The sequence below is a fragment of the Ovis aries genome, chromosome 3 (assembly GCF_016772045.2).
Source record: "Ovis aries strain OAR_USU_Benz2616 breed Rambouillet chromosome 3, ARS-UI_Ramb_v3.0, whole genome shotgun sequence".
In the NCBI taxonomy this organism is placed as follows: Eukaryota; Metazoa; Chordata; class Mammalia; order Artiodactyla; family Bovidae; genus Ovis; species Ovis aries.
The window spans coordinates 206,666,090-206,683,316 of NC_056056.1; the positions used below are offsets into that span (position 1 = coordinate 206,666,090).

The following is a 17,227-nucleotide window of genomic DNA, read 5'->3' on the forward strand; positions in this document are numbered from 1 at the left end:
TGCCATGTGGGCCCTCTCCATTCCCCAGAGGAAGAAGAGGCAATCTATGTGGTAAAACCCTTGTCATTCTCTCCCCTCCAACCCCACCTAAAAGAAGATGTCCTGGCCTAAAAATAATCCTTTCTTTTCTTTTGCTAATTTCCTTTTGTACAGCTCTGAATATTCATTGGAAGGACTAAGGCTGAACCTGAGGCTCCAATACTTTGGCCACCTGAAGCAAAGAGCTGACTCACAGGGAAAAAACCCTGATGCTGGGAAAGACTGAGGGCAAGAGAAGAAGGGGGCAGCAGAGGATGAGATGATTAGACAGCATCACCGACTCAATGGACATGAATCTGAGCACACTCTGGGAGATATCGGAGGACAGAGGAGCCTGGGGTGCTGTAGTCCATGGGGTCGCAAAGAATCAGACAGGACTTAGCGACTGAACAACAATAATGCCTTGGAGCATCTTTCTGGTTGCTAGATGGAGTGCTGCCCAATTCATTAATCACCTCACAGAGTCAATTCAATCATCAGTTTAACTTGGTTACATTTTATTTTTTAACAAGAGAAATCAAATTGTTTGACTGAATGAGTTCTGCTTTCAGAGACAGCAGAATGCTGTTCCACGACATCATGGAGGATTTCTTTAGTCTCTTTCCAACTTCTCTCCTGGGGGAAAAACAAAGACAGAAGATATCATGATACTCGGAAAGTCTTCACAGTTATAGAGGAGCTTTTTTCTGTCTAGGAAAAAAAAAAGAATCTCACAAAACACGGGATGGGATTATTAGCAAGAGTGTTATCTCAGGGAAGTAGAATCAGGTCATCTTTACTTTAGCTTTAGTATTTTTATCTAAAAAGATATATAATTAATAATTAGAAGATTTTTCAGCTAAGAAAAATAAAACCAGTGGTTTTAAAAATCACATAGAACCCCTTCACACAACTACCACTATTAACTTTTTCTGGTGTGAATGATAGAGATGATTACTCTTTTTTCCAGGAGTTCAGGACATGGTGTACAACTATACCTCAATTTTTTTAAATAAAAGAATTCAGGACAAAAAAGGAAAGTTCATTTTCATCAAATAGAAGCTTCCAAAAGATAATACTAGTAACTCAGAGGGACTCCTTATCTTTTAAATCTTACCACCCAACCCCCAAAGCCCACCCTTCTCTCTTTTGGGCTTACCTCATTCACAGGAATCAGAATACTGAATTGTTGCCTGTTCATCTGTAAAATTAAATAACATATATCAGTATATTGCAGACCTCATACATTCAGAGAGAAACTACATGAAAGTTATCGGTTTAGGACTCCCTGGTGGTACAGTGCATAAGAAGAATCTGCCTGCCAATGCAGGAGACACAGGTTCACTCCCTGGTCCAGGAAGATCCCACATGCCAAAGAGCAGCTAAGCCGGTAGGCCACAACTACTGAGCCCGCGCTCTACAACCCAAGCTCCACAAGAAGAGAAGTCATCGAAATGCGAAGCCCACACACCACAACAAAGAGTAGCCCCTGCTCGCCGTACCTAGAAAAAGCCCACACACAGTAATGAAGACCCAGTAGAACCAAAAATAAAATAATTAAGATAAACAAATTTTAAAAGCTACTGTTTAAAAAAATCCATTTAGAACAAAAGTTACCGCTTTAACCCTTTCCAAAAGATTTCTATAGGTTATGAGCATTCGGGCTTCCCTGGTGGCTCAGACGGTAAAGCGTCTGCCTGCAATGCGGGAGACCCTTGTTCGATTCCTGGGTTGGGAAGATCCCCTGGAGAAGGAAATGGCAATCCACTCCAGCACTCTTGCCTGGAAAATCCCATGGACGGAGAAGCCTGATAGGCTACAGTCCATGGGGTCGCAAAGAGTCGGACACGACTGAGTGACTTCACTTCGACTTCATTTCATGAGCGTATTCAGAATACAGCAAGTTTTCAATGACTAATATTTGCATGCTTGCAGTAAATTATTCATCTAAGCAAACATATTAAGAATGGTTTGTCCTTAGAGAATATTGTTCTTTTGGTCTATGGACCACATTGTATAAAATATGTCTAGTTCAGAAGACTTTTTAAAAATGGCATATAACTGAATCAAAGTGTGTTAGGAAATCAGATAATGATATGCACTTGGCTTGGGAAAGAGAATTTGGAAAATTAAGAGAGAGATCGTGAAGAAGGAGGCAGAAATATGTCAGGAGATGCAGGTAAATCTCGGGCCTCACCTGGCAGGTAGTAATCATAGACTTTGATGGTTGCTGGTTTGAGGTTAGTGACCAACACACTTTGGCTGATGGTGAAGGTATAGGTCTGAGTTTCCTTCCCGAGCTGTAAGACAGACAAACATCCCATTAATACAAAAGTGAAAATAACATCTCTGCGATTGAAAAACTCTTGCTGAAAAAGACACAGATGTAAAGAACAGACTTTTAAACTCTGTGGGAGAAGGCGAGGGTGGGATGATTTGAGAGAATAGCATTGAAACATGTATATTATCATATGTGAAATAGATCGCCAGTCCAGGTTCAATGCATGAGACAGAGTGCTCATGGCTGGTGCACTGGGATGACCCTGAGGGATGGGATGGGGAGGGAGGTGGGAGGGGGGTTCAGGATGGGGAACACATGTACACCCATGGCTGATTCATGTGAATATATGGCAAAAACCACCACAGTATTGTAAAGTAGTTAGCCTCCAATTAAAATAAATTTTAAAATGGAAAAAAAAAAAAGACTCTTGCTGTCTTCACATAGATTTCCTGAAACCCTTCTACCTCTGCTTCTTGCCACTCCCAAAATTGCCTCTTGCTGTCTTTCTGGCTCTTTCTTCTCAGCATCTTACAGTTTCCTGGTCCTTCTGTAAAATGGGTCCACTCTTGGTCTGGTCTAAGCTACAGCTCCTCTACTAAATTAAGTGCAGTGGCCAAAGGAACAGAAGCTTCCATTATCCTTCAACAGCTTTATACACACAATTGGTTTTCTCTCTTCATTCAGCTCTCTGATCCAATGATATCTCCTCACAGAGGCCTTTCCTGACCACCTGACTTTAAAACAAACAGTCACACTGGACTTCTCTGATGGTCCAGTGGCTAAGACTCTGAGCTCCCAATGCAGGGGGCCTGGGTTCGATCCCTGCTCAGGGAAGTTGAAGTAGATCCCACATGCCTCAACTAAGAGTTCACATGCCGAAACTAAAGATCCTGCATGCCACGATGAAGTTCAAAGATCCTGAGTGCCACAACTAAGACCCAGTGCAGGCAAATACATAAAATAAAATAAAAGTCACATCCTGGCTTAGCCCCACCACACTCCTACATAGCACTGATGACTACTAAAACTATTCCTAAATATGTATGTTTGTGCATACATATGTATTTTTTAATTTTCATATTGTTTGTCTCTCCATTAGAATATCAGCTCCATGAGGACAGGAGTCATTTCTATGACTTTAATTGCAACATCTCTATCATGTTGAAGAGTATCTGGTATATGTTGATTGCTCAAAAACTGTTTGTTGAATAAATGAATGAATGAAGAGTTCAAGACAATTGTATAAATTAATCTAATAGAAAAAATAAGATTTATGTTATAAATTTAGACGTGAAGTTATAAATACTGAAGTGGAAGAAATTTTGAAAGAGATTTTTTACGTATGTTCTCTGTATTTAGTCATTCAGTTCTGTCTGACTCTTCAAGACCTCATGGACTGTAGCCTGCCAGACTCCTCTGTCCATGGGATTCTCCAGGCAAGAATACTGGAGTGGGTATTGCTGCTGCTGCTAACTCGCTTCAGTCATGTCCGACTCTGTGCGACCCCAGAGACGGCAGCCCACCAGGCTCCTCTGTCCCTGGGATTCTCCAAGCAAGAATACTGGAGTGGGTTGCCATTTCCTCCTCCAATGCACGAAAGTGAAAAGTGAAAGTGAAGTCGCTCAGTTGTGTCTGACTCTGTGCGACCCCATGGACTGTAGCCTAAAAGGCTCCTCCGTCCATGGAATCTTCCAGGCAAGAGTATTGGAGTGGGTTGCCATTGCCTTCTCTTGGAGTGGGTACAGAGCTTCTAAAAACATCGTCTGGGAATTCTCAGGAATGCCCAAGACTATCTGGCAATTTGTGAGAGCAGAATTATTTTGGGAATAATACTAAGACATTATTTACTTTTTTCATTCTCATCCTCTTTCACTGTACTAGTGGAAGGGGACTACTTGATGTGTGATATTTCGACAGATTGAATGCCAAAGCAGACTGGAGAATTTCACTCTCTCTGATTAAGCTAGATATTAAAGCAAAAATGTAAAACAATCTGCTAGTCTCACTAATTTTTTTGTTGTTTTGGGAAATACATTTTTCATGAAATGTTATATTAAAATGTTGTGAGCTTATTACTATTGTTTTTAAATAGCTTAATAAATATTTTAATGTTTTTCTCATTTTTAGTTTCTAATAAGATAAATGTCTAATAAGATAAGACGTTATCTCTTCTAATAAGATAAATAGATGTAACCCACGCTATCATCAGCTCTTTGAGATCATTTAAGCTTATAGAGGACTCATTATCAGAGAAATGCAAATCAAGACCACAATGAGATACCATTTCACACCAGTCAGAATGGCTGCGATCCAAAAGTCTACAAGCAATGAATGCTGGAGAGGGTGTGGAGAAAAGAGAACCCTCTTATACTGTTGGTGGGAATGCAAACTAGTACAGCCACTGTGCAGAACAGTGTGGCGATTCCTTAAAAAGCTGGAAATAGAACTGCCTTATGACCCAGCAATCCCACTGCTGGGCATACACACCGAGGAAACCAGAATTGAAAGAGACACATGAACCCCAATGTTCATTGCAGCACTGTTTATAATAGCCAGGACATGGAAACAACCTAGATGTCCATCAGCAGATGAATGGATAAGAAAGCTGTGGTACATATACACAATGGAGTATTACTCAGCCATTAAAAAGAATAATTTGAATCCGTTCTAATGAGGTGGACAAAACTGGAGCCAATTATACAGAGTGAAGTAAGCCAAAAGAAAAACACCAATACAGTGTACTAACACATATATATGGAATTTAGAAAGATGGTAATGATAACCCTGTATGCAAGACAGCAAAAGAGACACAGATGTATAGAACAGACTTTTGGACTCTGTGGGAGAGGGAGAGGGTGGGATGATTTGGGAGAATGGCATTGAAACATGTATACTATCATGTAAGAAACAAATCGCCAGTCTAGGTTCGATATAGGATACAGGATACTTGGGACTGGTGCACTGGGATGACCCAGAGAGACGATATGGGGACAGAGGTGGGAGGGGGGATCAGGATTGGGAACACGTGTACACCCGTGGCAGAGTCATGTCAATGTATGGCAAAACCAATACAGTATTGTAAAGTAAAATTTAAAAAAAATTTTTTAATGAAAAAAAAAAAAGAGTATAGAGGGGTCCTGAAAAAACATCTTTGGTACCACTGTTCTCATCAATCATTTAGTTATCATAAAGATTTGAAGCAAATGACTAATATACACCAAAAGAAAGCTGGGATAGCAGACTTAATATCTGATCAGATAGAATCTAAGGCAAAGAAAAAAGAGTGCACGTGTGTAGAAATCTAAGGCAAAGATATATATAATGTAAATGAAGGACAGTATATACTAATGAAAAGGAAACTGAAAAAAATATGTTCATAAAACATACAACCCTAATTATATAATCAAAAAAAATATCAAGAAATGACTGACAGAATAGCATAGCTAAATGGATAAAGGACCAATCAACCACTGTAATTGCAAATTTTGACAAATTTCCAAAAACTGATAGATGGAGCAGAAAAAATAAGCAGGGATAACAAAGGCATGAACAACAGAAATAATCATTTTGGACTTTTAGATCTAGATCAAATCCGTACGCAAGAGAAGAGAAAGAAAAAGAGAAAGTGATGTCACTCTGTTGTGTCCGACTCTTTGCGACCCCATGGACTGCAGCCTACCAGGCTCCTCCATCCATGGAATTTTCCAAGCAAGAGTACTGGAGTGGGTTGCCATTTCCTTCTCCAGAGGATATTCCCGACCCAAGAGAAAGGACCTGGATATTCTTTTGTAGCACACAATGAACATTTCCAAAAACAGACCACATATTAGGTCACAAAAGAAAACTCAGTGCATTTTAGAAGCTCACTATCATGATCTCAGACCATAGTGGAATAAAATTAGAAATTAGTAACAAAAAAGTAGCTTTAAATATCCCATGAATTTTCAAAAAATTAAAATATAAAGTAAGTAGTTAAGGAAAACAATGAATGTCAAAAATCATTGGACAATGAATATACTTAGAGGGAAACTTATAGTTTAAATTAATCAGAAAGTGAGAGATTAAAAATAAACAAATTTAGCATTCAATTTAAGAAGTTAGAAAAAGAATGACAGAAAATATCCTTTTCTCCTGTCTTCAGCCCAAAACAAAAAAGGAGTTCCCTGGTAGTCTGGTGGTTACAACTCAGCGCTTTCACTACATGGACCCGGGTTCAATCTCTAGTCCAGGAGCTAAGATCCCTCAAGCCTTGGGCCCCAAATAATAATAATTTTTTAAAAGGAAGAAATTAATTAAACAGAGCACCAAAACCAAATAATCAAATAACAAAGAACAACAGAGAAAAGATATAAAGCCAAAAGTAACTTTTGTCAAACATGAATAAGAGTGCCCTCTGATGATACTGGTAAAGAGAAAAGGGGAGAAGATACAGAAAAAAGGAAATGGTCACAGATGTAATCATGATTGGCTTTTAGACCATCGGACTTGATGTCTCGAGTTAGAAGCTGACTGACAAACCTGGCTCGGTACCCAGGCCATCTGGCCACTGCAGTCTTAGGAATGGTGTTGTGGAAATTAGTGTCCCCAGGTTCAACTCCCACCTTGACTCCTGACAAAAAGGTTGAGTTGAGAAGCACACCTACTCGGTCACTTCAGCCTCAGTCTCCTTACGTAGAAGGAGGGGTGGTATGTGAGACTCAGGGAAGGTGTGTATGGAAGCATCATTTAAACTACAGAATGATGATTTCAGGGTTGTTCCTGATACGCTAAGCAGTGCGTGTGTATGTTAGTCTCTCAGTCATGTTCAGCTCTTTGTGATCCCATGAACTATAGCCTGCCAGGCTCCTCTGTCCATGGAATTCTCCAGGCAGGAATACTGGAGTAGGTTGCCATTCCCTTCTTCAAGGGATCTTCCCAATCCAGGGATCAAACTCAGTTCTCCTGCATTGCAGGCAGATTCTTTACCATCTGACCCACAAGGGAAGCCCCAGAGTTGTTCACTCACCAGAGTTGTTCCAAAAGAAACTATACAGGGCTTACAAGTGGTTGTGAACACTTACCCTCTCAGGTTGCTCAGCCTCATGTGTGTGACACTAGTGTATGTACATTGGAAGGGAAGCTGAAAAGACACATAGCAATTAAGCACTTTGGTTCAGTTCCTGACCCCATACCTCTTCCAAGTAGATGTTGAGTGTGTCAATTTCAGATTCAACCTTCTTCACCAGTGGTTGCTGGAGAAGCTGAATAAGAAAGGATGGGAAAAAAGAGAGAGACTGAGAGCCAGAGCCTTTCTTATCCTCTAGGGTCATCTTGCAAAGCTCTGCCATGGTTACAAAAGCAATATATGTTTTCTTAACGTGGAAAAACATAAGAAAAAGGAACCAAGACAGTAACTGGCTCCATATCACACTGTTTATGTTCAGGCACTCAGTCATGTATGACTCTTTGCAATCCCATGGACTGCAGCATGCCAGGCTTCCCTCTCCTTCACCATCTCCAGGAGCTTTCTCAAACTCTTGTCCATCGAGTTGACGATGCCATCCAACCATCTCATCCTCTGTTGCCCTCTTCTCCACCTGCCCTCAATCTCATATACTCAATGCATCTTTGTAGCCCATTTAGAAACTATAATCATGAGTTAGTTGCATGTATAAACCATCATGCCCAACTCAACAGCTTTTTAATGATGATTAAATGCTATGATCATTAGTCCCCCTTCAAAACTAGAAAACAGAAGCAACTTACTAACTGATTGGTGCCCTCCACAGGACTGAATCCAGAAAGCATTTTGACCTCCACAATAGCCATATTGGAAGAGCTGCGACTCCCCACATAACTGAGGGCAGAAAGGAGCAAACCTGTGTCAGCCCATTGTCTTCCCTCTCAGCACCCTGTGTATTCACAATACACACACACACACACACACACACACACATACACACACACACACATACACACACACTCCAGCTCAGCCACCCCATCCTAGATGCCCCCCAAACCCTCTCTGCTCTCCTCACCTGGTTTGGATCGTTAGCACCAAGGATCCAAGTGAAGTATGTTGCTTACACTGAGTGTTCCTTGTTTTCACACTAAGACTAAAGGCCTTCACACTTATCGGACGGAGGATATTATATCTCAGCACTATCTAGGTGGAGGAAACAAAAAACAGTTGGAGAAATCAGGGTTGGGGAGAATTTTTAAAGATTGTATGGTTTGAATGACTTTCCTTACAAGTAAGATAGAGAAGGTTCTGCTGGAGGTCGAGATACTCTCAGACTCTCCTCTCCAACTCACACTAGTCCTGCTGGAGCTTGGCTTTGTTGTTGTTTAGTCTCTCAGTTGTGCCTGACTCTGTGGCCCCAGGGACTATCGCCCGCCAGGCTTCCCTGTCCATGGGATGTTCCAGGCAAGAATACTGAAGTGGGTTGCCACTCCCTTCTTCTAGGGATCTTCCCAACCCAGGGATTGAACCCATGTCTCTTGCATTTCAGGTGGATCGTTTACCACTGAGCCACCTGGGAAGCCCAGAGCTCTGCTTACCTGCGCATAAACACAGCCCTCGCCTGAGGCCTCCAAGGTGTACACCCCAGGGATATGGGGCAACATCTTCTGCTGAAACACCAGACGGTTGGCAGCTTGAACATTGAAGGTGTGCTGGAAATTCTGAGCGGATTTCACTGCCACGTTGACTTCCTTTGACTGCACGTAGGCAGTGGCGGCATACTTGGCAAGAGCTTGGAGTGCCACCACGGTGTCCTGACAACAATAGGCACGTACTTACTGTTTTGTGAGCCACTGGAAGTAACTTCCAACAACCCTCAAGCCTAGACACCTGATTAGTGCTTGCTAGTTTGAATGATACCTCCTCTCAGACTCTAAGATCCACATTCAGCCATGCTAGGAAAGCTCATAGAGCTTTAGAAATCTCATAGAGCTCATAGAAATCACATCTTACCTGCATAGAAAATCACCATTAAGTTATTATCAGACATCATAGGTTGTTAGGCTTAATTTCATATATTCATACTCAGCAATGAAGCCTAGCTTCAGAACAGGTTATTATTAGGAGTGAGTGGATCATTGTTTAATATCGGTTTTGCAGTCTCCTTATTTGGGGGGGTGGGGGGGAACAGCAGTAGCTTGATAGCCCTAAAAATCGCATGTTCTTCCAAGTTATTAAATTGCATGAAGATCTTCTGTGACACAGGGTATCACAGGATCCTTGGAAAATCCATCCTTGAAGGACAAGCTTTCTTAGCCATTGTGTGTGTGTGTGTGTGTGTGTGTGTGTGTGTGTGTGTGTGTGTTAGTCATTCAGTCATGTCTGACTCTTTGCCACCCCATGGACTCAAGCCCGCTAGGCTCCTCTGTCCATGAGATTCTCCAGGCAAGAATACTGGAGTGGGTTGCCATTCCCTTCTTCAGGGGATCTTCACAACCCAGAGATTGAGCCCAGGTCTCCTGCACTGCAGGCAGATTCTTTACCGTCTGAGCCACCTGCGTCCCTTAACCATTATGGCATGTGACAATCTTTTCATCATCTGGGAATCAGGCAGATCCTACTTTGTAGTATATACAACTTTTCCTAGCTTTCCTTCTAGATGGTAAACTTTTTAAAGACTATGTCTTACCAGATTTCCAGTACCTGAAATAGAAGAAGGAGGTATGCCCATAAAGTCATGCCTTTATGCTTACAGACCCCATAACTGGCTTTCCAATTTGTGACTATGTAAATTTAGCCATAATTAAACATGTCCTCTTTACATGTACAACATGGATCTTGTGATGTTCCATACTCTACAAAGTAAGACTTAAATACGTATAGTACTATTTGTGTGCCCATGTGACTTAATTTTATGAATTCTTCTATGTCTTTTTCAAACATGATTTTCCCCCTTGCTGTACAATGATTAGTCCCCAGACCTAGAGGGCAAGGGTTATTGTTTTTCCTCTCTCTCCATGTGGGATCCAATCCTACCTGATAAAGGGCAGAGGACCAAGCTATTTACCTGAGTGGAAGAGAAACCCCCATATGCATTTTGCTGCTTGCTCAACCAAGCCACTATGCTGGTGGCCTTGACTAGCTCCTTTTGAGTCAGGTCGTCTTTGCTAAGCAAGGTCAATAATACATAGGCTGTGAGTTCCACATCGACAGCCTCAGGCTGAGACCAAGGGCTGGCATCTGAAGTCGGAGCAGGTTTCTGGCTCCAGTGAATGGATTCTCCTGAGGAGAAAAACGCATGATTAGCAAAGTCTTGGAAGGAAATGACTCCCATTTTCACTTTGTAAATGTGTGTGCACCAAGTGTGCCAAGTTGCTTCAGTCATGTCTGACTCTGTGTGACCCCATGGGCTGTAGCCCACCAGGCTCCTCTGTCCATGGAATTCTCCAGGCAAGAATACTGTAATGGGTTGCCATTTCCTTTTCGAGGGGATCTTCCCCAACCAGGGATCGAACCCGTGTCTCCTTCATTGGCAGGTGGATTCTTCACCCCTGAACTACCTGGGAAGCCTCAAATCAGAGAAAGTAATAACCAAAAATGAATCACCAGTCAGAAAAAAATATTTCTCAAACCTTCTGACTTACTGGCCATAATGTATATGCAACAATTTGTGTCTGTGTGTGAATGTGTGTACACCCACACATAATTCCCTTGGGTAAAGCTGGGAGCATCAGTAAATGCCTCCAGCAATGATAACATATGGGAGAATATGCATAAAAACACTGAGAAACCACAGAAGAAATGCTAATGAGAGCAAGCAAGTAGATGATGAGGTCAAATCCCATCTCTATGACAGCCACAATGGTAAACTGAAGATAAAGAACAGCAAGTAGAAATGAGGAGTGGAAGCTAGAAGTCTTATTAAATATAAGTTTAGGGACTTTCCTGGTGGTCCAGTTGTTATGAATATGCCTTGCATTGCAGGGGACAAAGGTTTGATCCCTGCTCAGGGAACTAAGGTCCCATATGCCACAGAGGAACTAAGCCCACATTGCAACTAGAGAGTCCGTGAACCTCAATGAAAAATCCTGCATACAGCAACTAAGACCTGACACAGCCAAAAAATAACATTTTAATATAAATATATAAGTTCAGAGATAATAAATACATAGCCCAAAGGAGGCAATCTAAGCGGAAGAACAAAAGAAAACATGTGAGCCTACAAAGCAAGCTAATGAGGAAGAGACAGTCACATTAAGTTGATATATGCCTGAGCGGATATAACTCCTCCCACGGTCTGAGATCCCCATTCCAGGACTGGAGTTGCTTATACACAGGCCAAAAACCTACCCAGGGCCCTGATGAGAGGGCAGTTCAGCAATGACATTTGTATAAATGAAAGCTGAGATTAAATTTCTGCCTGGCAGTATAATTTTAAATAAAGAGCTAGGTAAATAAAATGCATTAATATTTTATTTACAAGATCTGTTAGAATATCTAATTATTTTTGGCCATGCCACAGGACTTGCGGGATCTTAGGGATCTTAGAGTAGTAAAAGTGTGGAGTCTTAGCCACTGGACCAATAGGGAATTCTCAGAATATTGCAAATTATTCTTAAATATATCCAAAGTTTGAGAAGGACCTCCAGAAATCTCTAAGTTCATCTTACCCCATCAACCTCAGTGGCTTTACACCAAAGAACTGTTAAACTGGGGATTCTCCAATGCCAGTACATTTTCTGACCAGCTTCTACCATCTATTTTCTCTTCATGTTAAAAATATAACATGCTTATTGAGGACTTTCAGGGGTTTTCCCACAAAACTCTTAGTAGTGATTTCATGACTTAACTTTTACTAAAATGAATCCTAGAACTGAACATATGTGGGACTATGGAGACTAGGGAAATTTTTCACATCTTTTCACAATTTCAAAAAAACTGGGACTTCCCTGGGAGTCCAGTGGTTGGGACCCAGAGCTTTCACTGTTGTAGACCTGGGTTCAATCCCTGGTCAAGGAACTAAGATCCTGCAAGCCATATGTCATGACAAAAAATAAAAAGGACTTCCCTGGCATCCAAGGGGGTTTGATCCCTGGTCTGGGAAGTTCTGCATACCATGCAGTGTGGCAAAAAAAAAAAAAGCAAAAGCTAACAGGACCAACATACCTGAGACAATAGCCTGTTGATCTAGCTTTCCAAGAAGAATGTTTCTGATGTCTGTGTCCCCAGCCAGAGAGAATGTATAAGCAAGGAGGGCCTGTGTGTACAGGTTGGTGGTAGAGGAAACGGAACTCTTGAGACACTGCAGCCCCTGACTCACCATTGGATCCTGAAAAGTAAAGATGAAGAACTGAATTTAGAAGGCATTCCTTTAAAAAGTGGAGGTGATAAGGAATATCCTCTTTTGAGTTTAAAAGACTCTCAGTTCTCAGTTCAGTCACTCAGTCATGTCTGACTCTTTGCGACCCCATAAACCACAGCACGCCAGGCCCCTCTGTACATCACCAACTCCTGGAGTCCATCCAAATCCATGTCCATTGAGTTGGTGATGCCATCCAACCATCTCATCCTCTGTTGTCCCCTTCTCCTCCTGCTCTCAATCGTTCCTAGCATCAGGATCTTTTCAAATGAGTCAGCTGTCCGCATCAGGTGGCCACAGTATTGGAGTTTCAGCTTCAACATCAGTCCTTCCAATGAACACCCAGGACTGATCTCCTTTAGGATGGACTGGTTGGATCTCCTTGCAGTCCAAGAGACTCTCAAGAGTCTTCTCCAACACCACAGTTCAAAAGCATCAATTCTTCGGCACTCAGCATTCTTTATAGTCCAACTCTCACATCCATACATGACCACTGGAAAAACCATAGCCTTGACTAGACGGACCTTTGCTGACAAAGTAATGTCTCTGCTTTTCAATAAGCTGTCTAGGTTGGTCATAACTTTCCTTCCAAGGAGTAAGCATCTTTTGATTTCATGGCTGCAATCACCATCTGTAGTGATTTTGGAGCCCAGGAAAATAAAGTCTGACACTGTTTCCACTGTTTCCCCATCTATTTCCCATGAAGTGATGGGACCGGATGCCATGATCTTCGTTTTCTGAATGTTGAGTTTTAAGCCAACATTTTCACGCTCCTCTTTCACTTTCATCAAGAGGCTGTTTAGTTCTTCTTCACTTTCTGCCATAAGGGTTGTGTCATCTGCGTATCTGAGGTTACTGATACTTCTCCCAGCAAACTTGATTCCAGCTTGTGCTTCCTCTAGCCCAGTGTTTCTCATGATGTACTCTGCATAGAAGTTAAATAAGCAGGATGACAACATACAGCCTTGACGTACTCCTTTTCCTATTTGGAACCAGTCTGTTGTTCCATGTCCAGTTCTAACTGTTGCTTCCTGACCTGTATACAGGTTTCTCAAGAGGCAGGTCAGGTGGTCTGGTATTCCCATCTCTTTCAGAATTGTCCACAGTTTATTGCGATCCACACAGTCAAAGGCTTTGGCATGGTCAATAAAGCAGAAATAGATGTTTTTCTGGAACTCTCTTGCTTTTTCCATGATCCAGTGGATGTTGGCAATTTGACCTCTGGTTCCTCTGCCTTTTCTAAAACCAGCTTAAACATCTGGAAGTTCACATTTCACGTATTGCTGAAGGCTGGCTTGGAGAATTTTAAGCATCACTTTACTATTGTGTGAGATGAGTGCAATGGTGTGGTAGTCTGAGCGTTCTTTGGCATTACCTTTCTTTGGGATTGGAATGAAAACTGACCTTTTCCAGTCCTGTGCCCACTGCTGAGTTTTCCAAATTTGTTGGCATATTGAGTGCAGCACTTTCACAGCATCATCTTTCAGGATTTGAAATAGCTCAACTGGAATGCCATCACCTCCACTAGCTTTGTTCGTAGTGATGCTCCCTAAGGCCCACTTGACTTCACATTCCAGGATGTCTGGCTCTAGGTGAGTCATCACAGCATCGTGATTATCTGGGTCATGAAGATCTTTTTGTACAGTTCTGTGTATTCTTACCACCTCTTCTTAATATCTTCTGCTTCTGTTAGGTCCCTACCATTTCTGTCCTTTACTGGCTGGAGAGGGACAAAACTAGGTAAGTTTCTCTAGAAATAGGCATGATCCAGAGAGTATCAAGCAGAGGAGCTAGAGAAACTCACATCTGTGGTCTTGCCCATCTCCAACAATGCAGCCGTGATGTAGGCAGTCAAGGAGACCTCATCATCAACTCCACCCTGGAGGGAGACAGGGAGACAGGAAGTCAAGGCCGCAGCCAGCACGTGCAAGAACTGTGTGCAAACTACAAACTACAAAAAGGTGTCCCCTCTAAACAGATGAATTAGCAGATGCAGGGAACAGACATGTGGACACAGGGGTGGGGAAGGGTGGGATGAATTGACAGAGTAGCATTGACATATAATACACTGGTTTGTGTGAAATACATAGCTAGTGGGAAGCTGCTGGATAGCACAGGGAGTTAGCTCAGTGCTCTGTGATAACCTAAAGGGGTGAGATGGAGGTAGGAGCGTGGGAGGGAGGTAGAAGAAAGGCTCAAGAGGGAGGGGGACATATATACTCATGTACCTAATCCCACTGTTGTACAGCAAAAACTACCACGACACTGTAAAGCAATTATCTTCCAATTAAAACAAAATTATTTATTTAGTATTATTTTTTACCTGAAGGATAATTGCTTAACAATATTGTGTTAGTTTCTGCCTTACATCAACATGAATCAGTCATAGGTATACATATGTTCCCTCCCTCTTGAACCTCTGTTCCACCTCCCACCCCATTCCACTCCTCAATTTTTGAATTAAGAAAATAAAAAAGTGCTCCTTTCCAGAGGCTGACTGGACTTCAAGACTCCAGGACAAACAGTGGGTGGGGGCGGGGAGGAGGACTGGAGGGACATCAGTGACCCCCAACCTCCAACAGTGACCTTCAAGTAACCTTCAAGAAGTAACATGAGGTCTTCAGCTCTGAGTGGTATTTAGGAAACCCAAGAGAAGGGGTTAGGAAGCATAACAGATTTAAAAAAAAAAAGAAGAAGGAAGCAGGGGATAAGAAGAATCTGAGAATTTCTTATTCTCAGGTTTTTACTGAATCTGAGCCTCCCCAGATGAATGTTCCCCTCAAGTGGCACAAAGCTCAGCCTCTTTTCCAGGAGACATTAGGTGACACCTGTCCTTGATTAATGACTTTCACAGAATATTGGTTTTTTCTTTAAAAAATATGTAATCTAAATTATGATCTTTGCTCAATAGATAAAAGAACAAACACTTAAAAAGGTGAAATAGTTTGTTCAAGAATATACAACTAATAAGCTGAAGGGCTGGGATTTGAGCCCAAGGAGTTAAAGTCCAGAGCTCCCACTAAGGACCAAACCACCAAACTTGACAAGACAAATGATGTGTTTCTTGACAGACTGGCCAGCTCTGGTAAGACAGGAGGAGGAAAAACCTCTGGAATCTTGTTCTAGTCACATCCAGGCTTGTACTATACACATGGGGGACACTGCAAGGACCTTGCGTAAGGAATACTAATGAATCATACACAGCTTTTGTTTTCAACACTCAAGATTTTTAATCCAGGGCCTGGAATAGCAATAATGATTCCTTCAGGAAAGTTGGTTCAGTCTTTCTTTCACTGGGTCTGTTCTGAATTGAACAAGAGCTGCTTACACCACAGCACCTCACCCTGTGTTGGGAGGGGTCAGGCAGTGCAGTGAATGGAGGTGAGAAATGCCCCTGGAGTCCAACTGCTGGGGTTCAAATGACAGTCCTGTGCCCACAATCACCTTGGGCACTTCACTTAACCCCCGCACCTAGTTTCTTCATCTGTAAAATGGGATTAAAAATGGTATGCCAGGACTTGTATGTGCATGCTCAGTTGCTTCAGTCGTGTCCAACACTTTGTGACTCTATGGACTATGCCCCACCAGGTTCCTCTGTCCATGAGATTCTCTAGACACTAATACTAGAGTGGGTTGCCACGCTCTCCAGGGGATCTTCCCAACCCGGGAATCAAACTCACATCTCCTGCATCACAGGTGGATTCATTACCCACTGAGCCACCTGGGAAGCCCCATGCTAGGACTCAGCGTATTGATTTGTTGTAAACATTAAATGGGCTTCCCAGATAGCTTAGTGGTAAAGAATCTGCCTGCCAAAACAGGAGATGCAAGAGACACAGGTTCGATTCCTGGGTCAAAAAGATCCCCCAGAAAAGGAAATGACAACCCATGGGAAATCCCGTGGATTGAGGAGCCTGGCAGGGTTGCAGTCCATGGGGTCGTAAAGAGTCAGACACGACTAAGCAACTAAACAAGAACATTAAACATCAAATAAACGGAGTACATAGCGCCTGGCAGAGAGTAGACCCCCTTGCAATAAAAACTGGGCTGGGGACTTCCCTGGTGGTCCAGTGGTTAAGTATCTGTCTTCCAATGCAGTGGACTTGAGTTTGATCCCTGGTTGGGTAACTAAGATCCCAAATACCCTGAGGCAACTAAGCCTGTGCTGCAGCAAAAATCCAGCCCAGCCAAAATAAACAAATAATTACTTTTTTTAAATAGAAAAATTATTTTTAAAAGAAAAAAAAAAAAAAGAGGTATTGGGCTGCCTAGGAATCCCCACCAGAGCAAATGGCTTTGCTTCAGACTTAGGGAGTTAGTAAAATGCTCAGAGACCTTCTAGTCCAATGGTCCTCAAACTTTAGCAAGTATTTGAATCACCCAAAGGGCTACGTTAAAATACAAATGCTGGCCCACATTCCCCAGAGTTCCTCTGACTAGGTCTGGGGTGAGAGCTGGAATTAGCATTTCAAACAAGTTCTCAGGTGGTGCCGGTACTGCTGAACCTGGGGAGTGCACTTTGAGAACCATGTCCTAGTACATATTCTCATTTCACAGACATGGAAGCTCAGGCTCAAACTGGCTAAGAATATTGACAAAGGTCACCCCTTAGCCAGGCCAGAGACCT

General features: G+C 42.3%; 1 protein-coding gene across 4 annotated transcripts in view; it reads right to left on the bottom strand.

Annotated features, from left to right (window-relative positions):
* Positions 1–515: 515 nt before the first annotated feature.
* The window catches only part of A2ML1 (alpha-2-macroglobulin like 1), a 50,487-nt gene continuing 33,775 nt past the window's right edge, over positions 516–17,227 (bottom strand). For all 4 annotated transcript variants that reach the window (XM_012175472.4, XM_004006891.4, XM_012175471.3 and 1 more), the window contains exons 27-36: positions 14,405–14,479; positions 12,408–12,570; positions 10,309–10,523; positions 8,840–9,055; positions 8,317–8,444; positions 8,045–8,135; positions 7,471–7,539; positions 2,216–2,318; positions 1,178–1,219; positions 516–654 (exon numbers count right to left, since the gene is read on the bottom strand). In XM_012175472.4, the coding sequence (XP_012030862.2) occupies positions 1,179–1,219; positions 2,216–2,318; positions 7,471–7,539; positions 8,045–8,135; positions 8,317–8,444; positions 8,840–9,055; positions 10,309–10,523; positions 12,408–12,570; positions 14,405–14,479 (1,101 nt within the window). In that variant the 3' untranslated portion in view covers positions 516–654; position 1,178. The remainder of the gene's footprint in view (positions 655–1,177; positions 1,220–2,215; positions 2,319–7,470; positions 7,540–8,044; positions 8,136–8,316; positions 8,445–8,839; positions 9,056–10,308; positions 10,524–12,407; positions 12,571–14,404; positions 14,480–17,227) is intronic.